The sequence below is a fragment of the Hevea brasiliensis genome, chromosome 3 (genome assembly GCF_030052815.1).
Source record: "Hevea brasiliensis isolate MT/VB/25A 57/8 chromosome 3, ASM3005281v1, whole genome shotgun sequence".
Lineage (NCBI taxonomy): Eukaryota > Viridiplantae > Streptophyta > Magnoliopsida > Malpighiales > Euphorbiaceae > Hevea > Hevea brasiliensis.
Window position 1 is genome coordinate 80351234 of NC_079495.1, and position 19181 is coordinate 80370414.

Below are 19181 nucleotides of genomic sequence, written 5' to 3' on the forward strand. Positions count from 1 at the left end.
TAACCAATCCTTTGGGATGAGCTGTTCAACCTCATTTTTAGGCAGTTGCCTAGGTATCTGAACAATTGTTGGGGTGGTCTCAGTATCAGCCAATACAAGCAGAGCATCATTGGAGACAGATGGCTGTGAGAGATCTACAGCATGATCCTGCAATCTGTAGATAATTTGATGGTGTAAGGTGGCCATCATCGAAGAGGTCACCTGAGCAGCGCCAGTGAGTTGAACCTAAACTTTAAGGGCAGTGCTAAGATGTGGGTCTCTTAGCGAGAGATTATAATTTGGGAAGAATGTCAACACCACACTCCCAGCATGCAAGGTGGTGAGGCAGGTTCCTATAACCGCATGTTCATACTGCAAGAACCGTGTATCAAGGAGAGACACTCTAGCTGTAACTGGAAGCCCTCGTCTCCCATGTAGACTGAGGATAAGTCGAACAGCTCCAAAGTGAAGATGAGAAAACCCTTCTTGTCTCCATCTAGGAATGAGTTGAGGAGGGATTTCTAAAGTCACATATTGTTCAGCAGATGAACTCTGGAGAGAGCATTGATCCATTCTGGATGCCTGGACATATTCTTTTGACAAAGATCTTCTAGATGAAATGAGAGATCTGATAGATCTGGTTAAAGATCCAGATCGTCTGTAGATGTTGTATGGACTGAGAAGAGGAAGGAGAGATTCTCCAACCTGAGCATCTTCAGGTAAAGTGGATATTTCTACGAGATTATCAATTCTGGAGGATAGTGTTCTTCGAAGTGGTGAAGAGAAAGAAAGAGAAGAGGTGAGGTTAACAATCTCAGAAGGAGAAGGGGTTTGGAGATGAGTTTCAGAAACAGGGTTAGGTGTTTGGCAAGCCATATTTGGTACGTGGCGTTGTGGCCAGAGATCGCTCTACCTTCTAGGAAGGAATTAAGCAGTTACTGGTTTCCAGCTGATATACCAAGGTAAGAGAAGATGGCAGAAAACAGTGATACAAAGATTAAGAGAAAATACCAGAGTTGGAAAGGTTCTCCCCTACTCACCAATGAAGTATGTATAATACAAACATAACCATCCTCAATCAATTTCAAATTTAATATATTTAAAACAAATCAAATTCAAGTTCTAGTATCAAACCTTAAATTGAGCTCAACTTAAAGAAAAAATAGCGAGTTGAGTCTTAGTTATTTAAAACTCAATTTGGCACGGCTTCTCATTCAAACCACACTCTTAATTCGGCAAGATCTCATCTTGGTTTGCTTTATTATTATTATTATTATTATTATTATTATTATTATTATTATTATTATTATTAACTTTTGAATCGACTATGTTATGTCACACATTTTTGTCCTAAAAATTTGATCCATGCATAACACAATATGATGATGACTTCAAATCGATTTTGTATTAGACGTTATCATAATTCAACTCTATTAGATTTTTCAACAACGAAAACTGTTCCAATTTTCAAAGATCCCAACGAATAGTGTCTGCTGGTCCTCCGCAGAGAAGATAGCTAGATTGGCCGAAAAATTTCCAAATGCATCAAAATTTTCAAAAAAAAAAATAATAATAAATAAATAAATGATTTGTTATCCTCCCATTATTCCACGCATGGTCCCTCTCTTTTTTTTCTTTGCGATAACACCACTACCTACGTTTATCTCGAGTAAATTATAGAGATAGTATCTCAACTTAAGAGTATCTAACAATAACGTGCTTAAACTTGAATTTGTACTGCAAAATCTCCTAATCTTTAATTTAAGTAATATAAAATTTTTTCTAATATTTAATAGTCAATTTTTAAGTTATTTTTACTGAAATGACACTTGTTATATTAAAATTTATTTTTTTTCTTTATCAATTTGACATTTATTGAGGAAAAAAAAATTAATTCTATTCTCTATTTACCAACAGTTTTAACGGTTTAAATTACACAAATCGACACTTCAATAATTTAGAATCTATTTATCCGAAACTTTCAATTTATGAAAATTAATAAAATATTATGTCAACATAAATAACCTAGAAACCAACTACTGAAAGTCACAAGGGGGTTTTATATTACTAAAATTAAAGATCAAAAGATTTTATATTACAAATTGAAGTTTAAGTGCTCTACTATTACATACCCCTAAGTTAAAGTTCTCTATATAATTTAACCATTTATCTCTCCTTCTGACTCTTTCAAAACTTAATTCCTTATCTTTTTTAAGGATGATAACGGGTAATTTACCTGCGAAAATTATAATACTTGAACCTGAATCCGATTAATATTATCAAAATCTGAATTCGTCTCAAACTCGATTAAAATTTATTCTCAACTATCCAAATCCATCCCAAAACCGATTGTTATTACCTAAAAACACCCAAACCCATTTAATTTTATATATTTTAGTTCATAATCTACATAAAAAACTATTTTTGTTAGTAATTTATATTTTAAAAATTTAATTCCATAAATTATTTAAATTATATTTTATATAAAATAAAATATATAAAAATTCATAAATATTATTATAAAAAATATATTTTATATTTAATTAAATATTTATATATACAGGTTTGGACAACGAAACATACAAATTTCATACCCATTAAAGATATTAAATTTCAAACTCGAACCCTATTATATACTATTAAAATTCATCATATTAGATTCAATTGAATCAGATACCCGCAAAAACTTACCCTGTTATTTCTCAAAACTTTGTTCTTTCAGTTTCAAATTTAAGCCCCTGAATCCTCCTAAACCCTATCTTTTCTGTTTTCTTTTCTCTTTCTCCTTTCTTTCTGGGTGCCCTCTCTTTCTCATAACTAGCAAGTCCCATCTTCAATTGAAATGAAACTCTCCATTATCTCCATTGATAATATCATTGTACTCATGAAATTCTCCATTGATGGGTGAGTGGGAAAAAGAGAGAGTGGCATGAATGTAACTCATGAATTTAATTTAAAAACAAATTTCAATGCATGTAATTACCATATTTAAGGTGATGAAAACTCAAAACACCACCCTAATCATCATAATTCTTCCCTTATCAAAATTACCAAGCAGACTTTCTTCACAGCTAATCCAATCTAAACAATCACGTTTCACAAGGGCACTATTTGTCATGAGGAAGCTGACATTAGCTGCAGCCCAAATGAACATTCATTTGGCTGGTTAGAAATCCTGTTGACTTTCATTCTAAAGAAAATAAATATCCTTCAAGTAACAAAATTCTGAAACCATCAGAATTGCAAAAGTTTCACCATGTTTAGACACCAATAAATAGTTTAAGAAAGCAGTATGACAACAAAACCAGATTTTTGATATTTTGTTTCTTTGTTCTCAAAAACAAAAAAAAAACAAGCGTCTCCATAGCGAACCTCATCTTCTCCGGGAAGCTCTGCTGAACATATCTCTTATGTTCAGTGATTCTGTCTCCACTTTAGCCTTCTTAGTTTGTTTCCCAGTTCTCTTTGATTTACTGTCAGTCTTTCCCTTTTCCTGATTAAGATAACAAGGCAGCAATAACTAAGATAATCAACAGTCAGCGTAACACATTCAGTTGGGTTGTGCAAGCAGTTGGTTCAGTTCCAAACTGGACCCAGAATAACCAAAATAGGCTTTTGCAAAAATCAAACTGAACCTATTATAAATCAAATTGAACCAAAAACCTAAATATTTCAATTTTGTTCAGTTCAATTTTTTACAGAGGCAAGCAGATTTCAGTTTGAACTAAATAACCAAACTGAACTGATTTTGCTTCAAGGTTTGGTTCAGATATAGGGTTTTAAAATTTCAGTTACTTGATTAGGTTTTTAGGTTTGAGAAACCGAAATAACCAATCCAACTGAAAGATTTGGGCTGAGCACACCTGCATCATCACAGAATCTATAACCCAACCGAAATAACATATATATATATATATATAATCTGAATAAATGATTTGGGCAAAGTAAGACTAAAACAGCAGATAGACGATGCAGAGACCCACACTAAAGGCACAGAATTCGTAAGGTTTAAATGCTTTTTAAGAACAGAAAATACATCAACCACATGTCATGAAAACCATAACTTGCCATAAAAATAAAATAAAATAAAAACCACTCTTGTTTAATTTTCAAGTGATTTCAGAAAAGGAAACAACAATAAATTCTTGTCTATACCTGTATGAGATTAGAAGATGCTGGGTTATTTTCAGCAGCCGTCAAACAAATTTCAGTACCTGGTACTTTACTAGCTGCCTCCAGTAAATTCAATCTGCAATCAAATACCATTTTAGACAGATAAAAGCAAACAGTTCAATCATAAAGATTTTAATATGTAATCTTCCCAAAGCTCATTAATTGTACTAAATAATCAACTCTTCAAATTTAAGGGTTCAAAAGTTAAGGCAATACTTCAAATGATTACACAAAAGCTTCAACCAGGGCTCATCCTTCAAGTATTCCCCCAATATTGTGACAGCATCAGTCACTGCAAAGGTAAAACAGCTAAATTAATGACAAGCAAAGACTTCTTTGATCACTCACAGATCTTAGATCTTTTGATGTCTTAGATTTTAGAATTTTTTTAATTTTTGTAAGGCGGAATAAAAGGTGCCTCTCCTCAGTAGGTCCTCTGTAAATAGGCTGCACATTATTTATGCAGCTTTGATTTGAGTGCTCTATTTATTACTAACCTAAAAATACAGAAACCAGCCAGTTTGTCACAAGAACACAACACTCAAGCCTCTTGAAGTCAATACAAGCATATAACCCTCTCTGTGGAAAGGTTCAGCTCATGTAAGTGAAGAGGCAGAGGTGTAGACTAGGGTAAACATTGTGGAGGGGCATACAAGCTAGACTTATGGGGCAATCATGAATCATTCAAGAAGAGAATCTGAATAGCCCAGGCACATTTGGTGTACATTTTCACAACAGAATAACTGAAACAATGCAATAAATGCCACCAAAAAACAGCAAATTTACTACTCCATTAATTCTTGCATGAAAATGCACATGGAAAGTATGTGGTTGTTGGATAGGCTTACTCGTTCCATACAACCATCCATGGTAGATTACTGTAATTACTGTCGGAATCCCTTGATTTTAGGAATACAGATTATTAGGCATTAATTGTATTTTCCTATTCTAATTAGCTCCTTGTAATTAGTTTCCTATTTTTTAGTTTCCTATTTAGGTATGAGTCTTTGTATATAAATAGAAGCCTTGTATATCATTTTTATCAAGAAATACATAGAAAATTCTCTCAAAATATCAGTGTCTTTCAACATGGTATCAGAGCATTTGATTCACTAGAGCAGGCTTCAGTACTATCCATGAGACTGTTCATGTGCACTGTTCATGCACACTGTTCACTGTCACTATTCATGGGTACCGTTCATAGCATGTGGACCTTTTTTGGGCTTTTTCTAACTGCTCCTTGTGTGTCGCACCTCTACTCACCCCTTGTCCTTTACTTGATCACAAGCAAATATGTCTGAAATAGTAGATTTTTCTAAAAGAATAAATGATATTGGGATTTTTGCCAAGGAAGAAGTTCAATCCCTAAAACGTTTGTTGTCTCAGCTTGAATCTCAATTTTCCACAGTTGTCTCTTCCAATTTTATCAAATCAGGTAATGATTTTCTTGCCAATCTTGAAAAATCTTGTTAGGTTATAGATTCTAGAGCAAACAAGCATATGACAAACTCTTCAAATATATTCTGTACCTATTCCCCATGCTCAAGAAAAGGAAAAGTTCGTATAGCGAACAATTCCTTAACCCAATTTCTAACATAGATTCTACTACATGCACTCCCAATATAAATCTCAACTCATTTCTTCATGTTCCTAATTTTCTTATTAATTTTTTATCTGTCAATTCCATTTCCCAGGCCCTTAATTGCAAAATTGAATTTTTTTCTACTCGTTGCATATTTTAGGATTTGAGAACAGAGAAAACATTGACAGTGGTTGATTATGAGATGGTTTGTATCTATTAGATAATGAATGTGGTCTCTCAAATCCTAGAGCAACCAGGCTTTGTTAGAAAAGTTTACGAGTACTAATGAAAAGATTATCCAATGACATAGAAGATTAAAACATCCATATTTTTCTACTCTAGGAAGGTTATAGGAAGGTTATATCCTAATTTGTTTAAGAATTGCAACTCAGATTTACTAGTTTGTAATGCTTGTGAATTTGCTAAACACACTAGATAGTCTTATCCTTTTATAAATAACAAAAGGATGATTTCTTTTATAACTATTCATTATGAGGTTGAGGGCCCTACTCAAACAGTTTCTTTGTTTGGTTTATCACTTTTATTGACTGTTGCACTAGGTTGACATTAGTCTATTTGATGGAAGCAAAAAGTGAAGTGTTTTCTTCCTTTCAACTGTTGCACAAAATGATTTGTATACAGTTTGATGCTAAGGTTGAAATCTTAAAAACTGATAATGACACAATATATTAACAGTGTTTTTTATGCTTCTTTGGATTCAAATGGTATGGTGCATCAAACTAGTTGTGTCAATACTAGTGAACAAAATGGGGTTGTCTGAAAAATAAAAAAAAAGGGATATTTATTAGAGGTGGCTCGATCTTTATGTTTACTATAAATCTTCCTATATCTTATTAGGAGGATGCAGTTTTTGCTGCAACATATATTATCAATAGAATGCCTCTGAGAATACTGAACTGTAAAAGCCCTTTAAAGTTTTTACAATATCATAATTCTTATACTGTTCCTAAAAAATTTTTGAACATGTGCTTTATCCACAAAACAAATATTGAGAAATTAGAACCTAGAGCTCTTAAATGTGTGTTTATAGGATATTCTAGTACTCAAAAGGGCTATAAGTGTTATCATCCTCCTACTATAAAATATTTTGTCAGTATAGATGTTACTTTTAGATGGTAAGGTTAAAATCTTAAAAAATGATAATGACACAATATATTAATGGTGTTTTTCATACTTATTTGGATTCAAATAGTATAGTACATCAAACTAGTTGTGTCAATACTAATGAATAAAATGGGATGTTTGAAAGAAAAAATAGATATTTATTGGAGGTGTTGGATCTTTATGTCTACTATTAATCTTCTTACATCTTATCAGGAGGATGCAGTTCTTGCTGTAACATATATTATCAAAAGAATGCCTCTGAGAATACTAAACTTTAAGAGTCCTTTAGAGGTTTTACAAGGTCATAATTCTAATACTGTTCCTCAAAGATTTTTGGATGTGTATCCACAAAACAAATGTTGACAAATTAAAACCTAAAATTCTTAAATGTGTGTTTGTAGGATAGGCTATACCATAGTTATTAAAAGCTCAAGGCGCACTAAGGCGCCAAGGAGTCCTGGAGCCTAGGCGCAAGGCGCAAAGTGTAAGCGCGCGCCTGAGCGAGGTGAGACGCAAAGTAAAAGATTTAAAAAATCCATAAAAATCAAATAAATGTGATACTTTTCCTTTTTTTTCTTTGGCATACATCTTGAATTGAGTTTGCTGATTTGAGTTTAAATGGCAGTCCTTTTTGCCAATAAAAGTGCTCGCTAAAGATGGAAATAAATAAGGCATGCCTTTCTAGAACCTTGTGCCTGGAACAAAGGCGCACACCTAGGCGCATAAGGCGCTTGGGTTCGAGCCTGGTGAGCCTTGAGCCTGAGGCGCACCTCTTTAATAACTATGGGCTATACATATTACCATCTCCTACTATGAAATATTTTGTCAGTATGGATGTTACTTTTGGAGAAACCGAGCCTTATTTTCCTATCAAGTCACATCTTCTAGGGGAGATGAGGAAAAAAAAAAAAAAAAAGAGGTCTTTTTTCATAACCAAACTATTAGGTTTCAGAAGACCATTAGGTTTGGGTCACACATTAGCAATGAGCCATCTAACCAAGACTAACCACCTCCTCAATCCTCAGGAAAATTGAAAAAATTGAATTTCAGAACCTACATGTGTCGGAATAAGACAGATACAGTCATTGAACTTGATACACCTAATCAACCATCATCCCTAGAATCAGTTTCTCAAGAATGTGATAAGTCTTCTTTAATTCTTGATCATCCTAATTATGTTTCTGAGTTTAATTCTAATTCTACTATTGATGATCTCGATATTTTCATTGCTCTCAGAAAATGAGTTAGAGCTTGTACCAAACATCCTATTTTTAATTTTATTTCCTATGACTCATTTATCTCCTTCCTATAGAGCCTTTATCTTGTCTATTTCTTCCGTTTCTATCCCACAGGGTTGGAAAAAAGCATGTCTTAATCCAAAATGGAAGATAACTATGGTAAAGGAGATGAGAGCTTTGTCAAAAAATAAGACATGGAATCTTGTTTCTCTTCCATCGGGAAATAAACTGGTGGATACAAGTGGGTGTTCATAGTAAAACATAAGGTAGATGGTTCTATTGAAAGGTAAAGGCCAAGTTAGTGGCTAAAGGTTTCACTCAGACATGTTGAGGTGGATTGCCTTTGCGCAAAGATGAATACTATCAGAATCGTATTGTCTTGTGCAGTAAATCTTGAATGAGACTTACAGTGATTTGATGTAAAAAAATACTTTTCTGCATGGAGACTTAAAGGAGGAGGTGTACATGGAAATCCCCCCAGGGTTTGATAATGATAAAACCAAAGGGAAAGTTTGTAGACTGAAGAAGGCTTTGTATAGTCTGAAGTAGTTACCCAGAGCATGGTTTGATAGATTCAGTAAGGCCATGATCTCCTTTAGATACTATCAAAACAATACGGATTATGCTCTATTTATGCAACAATGTAAAGATAAGATTACATTACTTATTATTTATGTTGATGACAGTTGTGACAAGAAATGATAAGGAAGAGATTGCCAATATGAAAGAACTCTTGGCACAGGAGTTTGAGATTAAAGACTTGGGTAGATTAAGGTACTTGGGATAGAAGTTGTTAAATCAAATAAAGGAATCTTCATTTTTCAAAGGAAGTACATTTTAGACCTTATAAAAGAAACAAGCTTATCGAGCTGTAAACCTGCAAAATCTCCTACTGAAACTAATCATAAACCACAAGTAGGAGTTGAGGAATTAGTTGATTTAGTAAGATATCAAAAGTTGGTTAGGAGATCAATTTATATACATCACACACTAGACCAAGCAACTTATGGAGTGAGTCTAGTAAGTCAATATATACATGATCCTCGAGCAACTCACTTAGAAGTTGTTTTCCACATTTTGAGGTATCTAAAATCTGCTCCTTGAAAAGGACTTCTTTTTTCAAAGCATGGTCATCTCCAAAAGCCTTTACAGACACAAATTGGACTAAATCTCTTGATGATAAAAGGTCTACATTAGGTTATTGCACCTTTGTTAGCGGTAACCTAGTTACTTAAAGAAGCAAGAAACAAAATGTGACAAGTAAATCAAATGCAGAAGCAAAATATTGGACTATGGCACAAGGCATCTGTGAGTTGTTGTGGTTGCAAAAGTTGGAGATGTTGAGGTTGTCAGAGACCAATAGTTTATCTTTATTTTATGACAACAAAGTTGCTATTAATATTGTCCACGATCCAATTCAACATAATAGGACCACGCATATAGAGATTGATTGGCACTTCATAAAAGAGAAGATTGTAGACGTTTCATTGACTGACTTATGTGACATCGAAGGAGTAGTTGGCTAATGTATTTACAAAGCATCTAAGCAGCAAAGTATTACACACTTTAGTTTGCAAGTTGGGCATGTGAAATGTCCATGAACTAACTTGAGGAGTGTTGGAATCCCCTAATTTTAGAAATACAGATTATTAGACATTAATTGTATTTTCCTATTGTAATTAGCTCCTTGTAATTGGCTTCTTATTTTTTAGTTTCCTATTGAGGTATGAGTCTTTATAAATAAAAACGAGCCTTGTATATCATTTTTTATCATCAGGAAATACACAAAAAAATTCTCTCAAATATCAGTGTCTTTCAACAATTACTTACATTCTTAACCTGCCCATATCTATACTAGAAAACTTCAGGAGCAACACTATATTTTTCAAGGATTAACTCCGGAACAAAAATTATGTTTTAAGACTGATTTGTATTTTACAACAGGAAAATGTAGCAAAAAAAGAATCTCAATTGAAAAAGGATGCTTAGTAAATAATAGGAAACGTAAAATTTTGTTGCAGTTTCTCCTTGTAAATATGCTATGCCTAAAAGTTGGGAGCAACATAGTATAGTTTGAAAGTGTAAGGGTTAAATAGGGAACAAAACTTGAGTTATAAGACAGACTTTTACTTTAGTCGTGGAAAAAGTAACAAAAAAAAGAATTCCAGCTATGACAAGATGCTTAACAAACACTTGGACACATAAACTTGTGTTTGAGTTCTTGTAATCAAGCTATGAGAAAATAATGTGTACTAATTTAAAGACTCCTATGAAATTGACCATTTAAGAACCAGGCGAAAGAAAAAGAATTAAGATGACCATGTATATCAAAATTTTGAACACATTGGGTTGTTTTACCTTAATACATTATGAACAAAATTTATTGTCTGTTTATGAGTTTTGAACTTCTAAACAATCCCTAACCCGACAAATATAGTGTGTGTGTGTGTGTGTGTGTGTGTGTGTGTGTATCATGTATATGCATTGTTTCCAATCTTAAGGCATATCTTGAGGGTCGAGATTCCGGTATACCTCAGTTGCCTCCCTGTCAACCAGAGTCGGTACCTCGTCACCTTTAGCAATTTTGGACAATCGAAGTCATGCTAGTCAACAAGAAATATTGGTCCATTGGCAAAATTCATATCCAACAGATACTTCTTGGGAATCTGTTACTTCACTACAAGAGTAATTTCTTGATTTCTCACTTGAGGACAAGCGCACTTTGGAAGGAGGGAGTAATGTTAGCAGGCCTTTGAAGTTTTACAAGAGATTCACTCATGGGCGAAAAAAAAGAATGCAAGGATACCAAGTCCAAGCCAATTCTCTAAGTTGAGAGAGTGCTGCCATATTCTTAGTGCTGCTGCTATAATGTTGCCATGTTCTTAGTGCTGCTGTTATGTTGCTGTCATGTTCTTAGTGGCCATATTTTTAGTTGTTAGCTCATGATGTAAAATAGGACATTTCAGCTATTGTTTCTATCTTCATTCCCTTAGTTGTAGGAGGGTAATCCTCCATGTTGTTTACTATTCCTTGTTTTTAGGAGATGGTTATCTCTCCCTTTGTATTTAAGTGCAGCACATTAATAAAAGAAGTATCAGAAAATTCCAAAAGTTTTTTATGGAGGAGGGCCATTAGAATCAAAGACCACCATCTTCACACTCGTCCTATCAAACCTTCAGCTTTGATACCACTTGTTGAGATTCGGGAACCAAAACACCTAGGAAGAATTCCTTTTTACGGGGCCTTATGAGAGCACAGCAGCACACACTCATGCGCCTGAAACTATATTTAACCTAAAACTTTAAAGTAATAGATTTATGGGTCCTTCCAATTTATATGTCATTCACTCATCCAATCTCTTTCTTATGTGGAATTCACACTTGAATTTTCCCTAGTTGTCTCAAGCTACAATAGTGTTCCACTTGGATAAAAGTTTGCCACATGTTGATGGGAACTAAGGGTCGTTGATCATTCCTATTTGGAAAAGGCACCTGAAAAGAAGGAAAATGGGCCGATGTCAAGGGGCACCAAAGGGAAATTTGGAAAAGGAAAGTTGTAATGCTGAAATTGATATGCATCAAAGGAACCAAGTTCTATAAGGGGTTTAACAAAGGGGGGTATGAAGGCCAATTTTGCATTGCAAAGAGGGTTGGAACTTACCTATAAGATTGAACTACCATCACAGTTGAAGCTCCATCCAACGTTCCTTGTGAGCTTGCTCAATCCATATAGGAAGAAAAAAGGATAATTCTAGCCAAGGGTAATCTAAGAGGCATTAATGGGAATGAGTTTAATATAATAAAGATTGGAAGGTTATCAGACGCATAACTCCAACCAAACAATATAGAACATTATAGGGATTGAGTCCAACTTTTATAGGATAAGATAGCCCTATAGCCTGCAAAACAATATTACAAAACACTTATTTAGTTATTATGTCAAAATATGATTTTAAGTTTTATTTAAATCTAGCAAAAGTGACTTTATTGAAACATAAATTAAAGTTGAATGATTTTGTTGATAATCATCAAAGTTTAGAGATAGTGTTGAAATTGACGATGAGTACAATAACCATAGATGACAATAACCCCCTCTTCTATTCTTTCTTCCAAAAGAAATGTTTCAATAAATGGCTTGGCAAAGAAAAGCAAAAGAGGGCTAGGACAAGACATCACTAACTAGATGAATACCTATTGGGATCTTCATCCCACATGGCCCCCTAGAACTAACACTTATTTTGTTACCTTTTTCCAAAAATGAGGGACATAATTAGGATAGGTACATCAATATGTTTTCACATCAGCTAGCATTATCCGCAAACTTAATGGCTTGGATCCAATTTATTTTGCCATGCTTAAGCACTACTTCTAAGAACTTTCTCAATGGAAAAGGCTCAACTCTTTGTTTCATGAGATCTGCCAAGTTAACCCTTTGTCACTATAGAATGATGATGAAGTAATTGATTAGATGCTTTGCTACTTGCTAGAAAGATTGACCTACCAACATGCCTAGCAGCTGAATTTTGGGGCTTAAGGGATGGTCTTAACCTGCCATATTATTGGGCATAACTTAATTACCTGTTAAACTAGATGCCCAAGCAGCAGTATTGCAAATTCCAGCTTTTATTCATATTGCAGGTCACTAATGGGAACAACTTTTGTTATTGCTGCCTAATCTTGCAGTCCCATAGGAAGACAAATTTCAGTGCACATATTTTGGCTAGGACATCACTAGCAAGAAGATTTTGTTTTCTATCATCAGCTTCAACCTGATGCATAGGGTTCAATGAATAGCTTCCTATGTTCAAAAATTTCTAACTAAATTAAGCTCCCTCTTAAGGAAAAAAAAAAATAAAGAAAGAAGAGTGATATAAGTCGTTTTGAAATTAAGAAAGAAGAGGGTTGTAGGTTGTTTCGAATTACTAATATACATGTACTCTTTTCATCTTGAGCAGCATAGTTTTTGTCCAATGAGGGTAGAGCCTGTTTTAATTGGCAGACCTGCATTTTTAAAAAACTTGAGGACATTAAAGACCATATGAAACCTTTATCTTAAATAGTACATGTGCAATTTCACATATATCAGTAAGGATGAATGGCGAAAATGCTGAAAACTAATTATAGTAATTGAAAATCAACAGTGACCATAAAAGTTCAATAGAGGAACAAAATAAAACTGCTAGTCAGATAACTACAATCAGATGAGATATCAAGATACAAGGAATGACAAAGCAAAAACTTTCCTTTCTCATAGAACCAGGCTCTACCATATCAACAAAATATAAATCTCAGAAAATTTTTCAACTCAACTCAACTCAACTAAGCCTTTATCCCAAAAATTTGGGGTCGGCTAATCTCAGAAAATTTTTCATACCGGAAAATTGTTTACAAGACCAAAGAGTTATAGTAAGATTCCTTGCAGTAAGATAACTCTAAGTAGATACAGAAATACCTTGCAAGACAACCATGATAACACCTTTGAATCATCAAGGCGGAAAAACTTTGAAGAGCCAATTTCTGCATAAACAGGGAGAGAGAGAGAGAGAGAGAGAGAACAGAAGAAGAAGAAGAAGAAGAAGAAGATGGTATCATCAGAAAATATCCACATAAAATTATGTTAGTATTTAAATACATTTTTTCCATGTTAAGTTATTGCTTCCAATTCAAAATACAGTTCTGACATGTTAAGTTAGACAATATCCTTCTACTGAGCCTCTAATCTATTCTCATTATATCATGACGGCAGGGAACAAGTCAAAATAGAAAAACTCACATTGGGTTTAGGGATAATCACTCGGACTGATAACTTCCACCACATCAAGGTGAAACTTTACCACTGAATTATATCCCTCCCCTTGCCACCATCGAGAAAGAGAACTAACTAAACCTAAGGCAAAAGGTCGACAGACTCAACTCCACTGTATGATCTTTTATATCACAACCACTAAGGCATGCATCTCTTATCGATATTCTCAATTTACAGACATTGCAACCAGGCTTCAGATTTTCCAACTTCTATATATATATCAATTCCAAATCCAATCCATCATGAATAGATAGAAAATATAGGTTTAATTATCTGTCAGACTGCAAGGTGAGACTATTAAGAAAACAAACACCTTATCATAGGATAAAATGAATTAGCCAATAGATTTCCATGTTTTCACTATCATTTACCCTAGACTGATAGATAGAGTGGCCAACCTTTGACCTCGCACACTATTTGCATACAATTCTCTGCAATGGACATTAAATGATGATATCCAGGACAGCCATTAATGAAGATTATCTCATCTAATTGTCTGAACTTCCCAGGATCATCCCCTTTCTGCACCTCAAGAAAAATAAAAGTTACTTAAAACTAGAAGGATGGCAATGTGGCTTTTTGTCACCAAATAAGAATCCTAAATGTATACTTTAATATAAACATATTGAAAAACCAGAGAAAAACCAGATAGACCCGTTAGCCAGGCCCATTTGGTTTTACCAATAGAAAATTAGATAAACTGATTGGCAGGCTTCTGAAGATGAAAAAAATCTATAAATGAGGAAAGAAGATTAATTGAAGAACCAGTATTGCTTTTGTTGTCCCATGGATGGAACAAAGCACCACAAATGACATGTGTACCTTCATTGTAGCTTCCTCAAAAATAGGCAACAAAATGAAGACCGGATCAACTGGAGTGGCAGAATATAGGCGCCCATCTGCATGAAAATTGAGGAGTGAGTGAGAAAATAAAACACAAAGAAGACCAATTGACTGATTATTAATGTAGTCCTAGATAGTGGAAAAGAAATAAGTATCTATATTCTATAAAATATATACAAATAATAACTATGTAGACTGTATTATCAATGATATTGAACTGAACAAAGTGTGCCATTTTTGTTTTCTTAAATTTAGAAAGTGGGGACCTCTTTGACTGATGACAAGTACTAATACTAAATAAGTTCTTTAATAAGTAATCTTTGATGCCTTGCCAAAAAAAAAAAAAAGCGCAGCTTCTTTAAGACTACAGTCCACTAACTGAAAATTTTAAATAGTGAGGTAACTGGATATACAGTTCAAGCAATATTATAAAACGCTTGCTTATTCAAGACAATAAATGAAGTATCAATTACATAGGGATTATTGTCATCGTATCTTGCATTAATCCAATATCAGGTTAAACATTTTCACATCTAGTATTGTACTATTGTTTACTATTTTACATTGTAAGAAGAATCATTTTGTGAAATCAAGGACAATTTTTGCCTAGACTAGGTTCATGGTGGACCAAAGACACAAACATGTGAGTCCTAACATACATACTGTGTCTTGGTCCATTATGGACCAGGTATGGGCAAGAACTTCCCTGAAATAAAATAAAAAAAAAAAAAAAAAAAAAAAAGAATGAAATCTTTTATCTTTCAAAATTGAAAAGACAATCTCAAGTAATTGAAAGTAGAAAAGGTAAAAGTTAGTTTTCCTTTTTCTTATTTACTTTTGGTTTTTGGTCAGAAAAACAACATCAATAGTAATAAAAGCTTTTTTTTTTTTTTTTTTAAATCATAAGTATTTTTGAAACATATTCAGTTATTCACATAAAATATCTACCTTCACAAACATAATCCCCCAGAAACCAAGAGGTGTAACATTGCTTGAACCAGTGAAGTTCTTGGAGCACTCCATTGATAAGAAGATAGCATGTTGTCTTTCCTGCCATGCAAAATAGAATGAGATTCATGACACATGCAAGATGTGGCTACCACCATATGTACATTTCATTACCTGATTTTGGATGTTGAAGTGGTAATAAATGACCTAAACCATCTTCAATTGCACCTTTATAAGGCGAGAGGATTAGTTTAGTTTAATAGAAAAGCAATATGAAGGCAAAAAAAGGGCAAAACCAGGACTTTACTAGGTGCAATGAGAAGACGAGTTTCATTAGTGCCTTCCCACCAAGCCATTTCAACCTTCCATCAACAAACAATAAAAAATTTCACAAATTTATAGAACAGACGAAAAAACAAAACAAAGGAGGGACACTCGCAAACCTCCTCACATGGGTCAAAGAAAGGCATCACAGTGAGAAAGCTACTGCAACAGTAACTAAAAATAAATCAATTGCTAGGCCTTTAGAATTTGAGGGGTTTTTTTTTTAATATAACTAAATAGGAAAGAATATCACATTGCTACAACTGTGAAAAATAAAATTATGGAATTTCCCTCCCACTCTCACTCCAAACTATTTCAACAGGAAACCATTTATATACAAAGAGTGAGGATTTTCATTGTATTGCTTTTATTAGACTTCACTGTTTGATTGTGCATCCATGTTTGCTATGGGATTTAAAAGGTCGAATACACACACACACACACACACACACACACACACACACACACACACACACACACAATTACAATAATCAACCATGATAAACAACAACTAGCTTAAACAGATAATCCATAACTGATACAGCTAAATCTTACACTATCAAATTTTTCTATGAAACCAATAATTGTGTAGAATTATTGGCAATTTATTTCTTACACAATGGTAAAGTGTAATTAGCAATAAATAAATAAATGAAAACTTGGAAGTGATGTGATAAAGGGAACACAGCACCTGCCCGGTACCGGGTGCCAAAACATCTTTTGAGAATTACTCATTTTCATATTTATTCATTTTCTTTTTCTTTTTTTTTAAAAAAAAAAAAAAAGAAAAACAAAAGACAAGAGAGAGAGAGAGAACTTAAGGTCAGAGCCCAGGGGAGGTCAGGGACGTATCGTATAACTGCTTAACAAGCACTTTTGGTGAGCCCAGGGGAGGTCAGGGATGTATCGTATAACTGCTTAACAAGCACTTTTGGTGAAGCAAGGAACCGAGTCATAAAACAAGCATCATGCTAAAATTGATTGTTTAATTCTCATGATCTTTTAATAAAAAAGAGAAGAAAAAAAATTATTAATGTGTTCATGAAAACCTTACTTCTAGAGAAGTCCAAGTTTTCATTTAGCCCAAGGATTCCCAATTGAAAAGATCGCATTTTCTTTTCTCTTCCATTTTTCTTGTAGCATTAACTACTCATTTCTAAGTTCTAGCTCCTATTAACATCACCAGCAATACAGCATGAATGATTTGTCGCCAGAATTTGAATGTATTTTTCAGGACAACTTATTTCCACCACAATTGCTGTAGCTCAATGGGTAAACAAGTCAAATGGAGTTGGATGAGAACCCAACTTCACAAAGGATGCTACCATTGGCATGATTAGGTATAGTTGTTTGTTGTTTTATAGGTCTTTATTCTTAAACTTTCATTCTTTTTAGCTTTTTCCATATTCTTTGATATATCAGCAACCCACAGAATTCACTTCTATGCATCAAGTCAACTCAAAAAAAGAACTGATAAAAAAAAACCACTTTTTATCTTTAAAAAATAACAATAGATTCAAGAGAAAAAGATATAATTCCATTGCACTACGAACAACAATATATTCATGGTACCAATCTAACAACGAAGGAATGCAAAACTTGTTGATCAAATTCATCCAAAAGCAGCAAATAAACCAGAAAATCAAGATTCATGCATTGCCATAAACAAGCATAGAAAGAGAAGTAAAGCAAAGTAAACCAGAAAATTGAGCATTAGATTAGGCAAAAAATTGGAAAAGGAAAGAAACAGTACCTTATGCCACTGGAGCTTGAAGAAGACAGGACCTGCAATTTACCGCTCCAATTACCAACACAATATATATATATATATATATATATATGAATCAATACTATAATATTAAAACTGAAAGCAATAATAGGTCATCTTGAGGACAAATTGTTATCCTACATAGACAATGCCAAAAGAGAAAGAAAACGAAAGAAAGGAACAAGTCCAAAAGAAATCTAATCCTTAACCCTCTCTCACAGCACTAGACTTCTAACCTGCAGGCTACAAAATCTATATGAAACTCAAATAATCAAAATCTTGAGATCAAAATCTATATGAAACTCAAAATGTCGAGATCAAATTGTTATGGCATCCTGTATAGAATATAGACAATACCAAAAGAGAAAGGAAACGAAAGAAAGGAACAAGTCCAAAAGAAATCTAATCCTTAACTCTCTCGCACAGCACTAGAGTTCTAACCTGCAGGCTATAAAATCTATATGAAACTCAAATAATCAACTACAATTTTTACTTGGAAAAAAAAAATTATTAACATACAACAATGCCATCTTCCTAAGAGTCATTCAGTCACATCGTTCTAACAAGAACTAATTACGGAACAATTAATCAAGACCACCCTAAATACTATTGACATTCCTTTAGAATTTTTGTATTAACAATAAATAAAATTAAAAACACAGAAATATTTTACAATTATATAAAATGGGTAACAGAAGTTTATAGATTTTATTGCCGAATTAAGGAGCAGAATAACAAAAAAGCCCAAAAAAAAGACCTGGATTTAGATGAATTTGAATTTGAGATGATGAATCTATGTTGTTTTCGTGAAGAATGGATGGAACCAAGACAAAGAACAACAGACTCTTGAGTGAGAAATGAAATTTGGGTAAAACCGCGAGGATTAGCAGTAAGAATCAGTGGAGGACAGTGAGAAATAGGAGCTCAACTCCCAAAACCTGCTTTTTAGCTCTCCACTCATTTTCTACGGCTTCAATGCAATATTTATTATAATAAAAAAAATATTTTTATAAATATAATAATTACAGATAATTAAAAATTTTATTTAAAATAAAATATGTAAAATTTTAATCATAAAAATGTTAAAACAATAAAGTAATTTTTTTAAAAAATATTTTTAACAGTATACTTTAAAAAATTAATATTTAAAAATAATAATAAGAGGTTTTTTTTTCCTTAGATTTTCATGCTAAAATTAAGAAATTTACTATTTTTTTGTTTAAATCAACCAGAGATACAAAATTTCAATTTAAATTAAAATTAAATGAATTCAATTCAAATTAATCTAAAAATAAATTTTCATATTTAGTATGATACAAATTTTAAATGCAAAATTTAGTTGAATTTCAAATTATTCATATTTGATATAATTTTATAATTAAAATTTATTTATTAT

The 19181-nt window shown here is 33.2% G+C and overlaps 1 protein-coding gene across 1 annotated transcript; it reads right to left on the bottom strand.

Annotated features, from left to right (window-relative positions):
• Nucleotides 1-3110: 3110 nt before the first annotated feature.
• Nucleotides 3111-18760, bottom strand: LOC110654441 (uncharacterized). Its single transcript, XM_058144028.1, has 12 exons — nucleotides 18543-18760; nucleotides 17771-17802; nucleotides 16001-16055; nucleotides 15868-15921; nucleotides 15694-15795; nucleotides 14725-14801; nucleotides 14301-14424; nucleotides 13549-13613; nucleotides 13028-13097; nucleotides 4369-4444; nucleotides 4135-4228; nucleotides 3111-3472 (listed from the first exon to the last, which is right to left on the bottom strand). The coding sequence occupies exons 3-12, from the start codon at nucleotides 16047-16049 to the stop codon at nucleotides 3353-3355; spliced, it is 831 nt and encodes a 276-aa protein (XP_058000011.1). The 5' UTR covers nucleotides 16050-16055; nucleotides 17771-17802; nucleotides 18543-18760; the 3' UTR covers nucleotides 3111-3352.
• Nucleotides 18761-19181: the final 421 nt, after the last annotated feature.

What these genes read in the sequence shown, in the direction of transcription:
- LOC110654441 (XM_058144028.1), bottom strand. Translation starts at nt 16,049, where the DNA reads ATGGCTTGGTGGGAAGGCACTAATGAAACTCGTCTTCTCATTGCACCT. An exon ending in TATCATGGTTGTCTTGCAAG is followed by an intron (nt 13,098 to 13,548) that starts GTATTTCTGTAT and finishes TTAAAAATGCAG; the next exon opens with GTCTGCCAATTAAAACAGGC. An exon ending in TCAAGATGAAAAGAGTACAT is followed by an intron (nt 4,445 to 13,027) that starts GTATATTAGTAA and finishes TTACCTTTGCAG; the next exon opens with TGACTGATGCTGTCACAATA.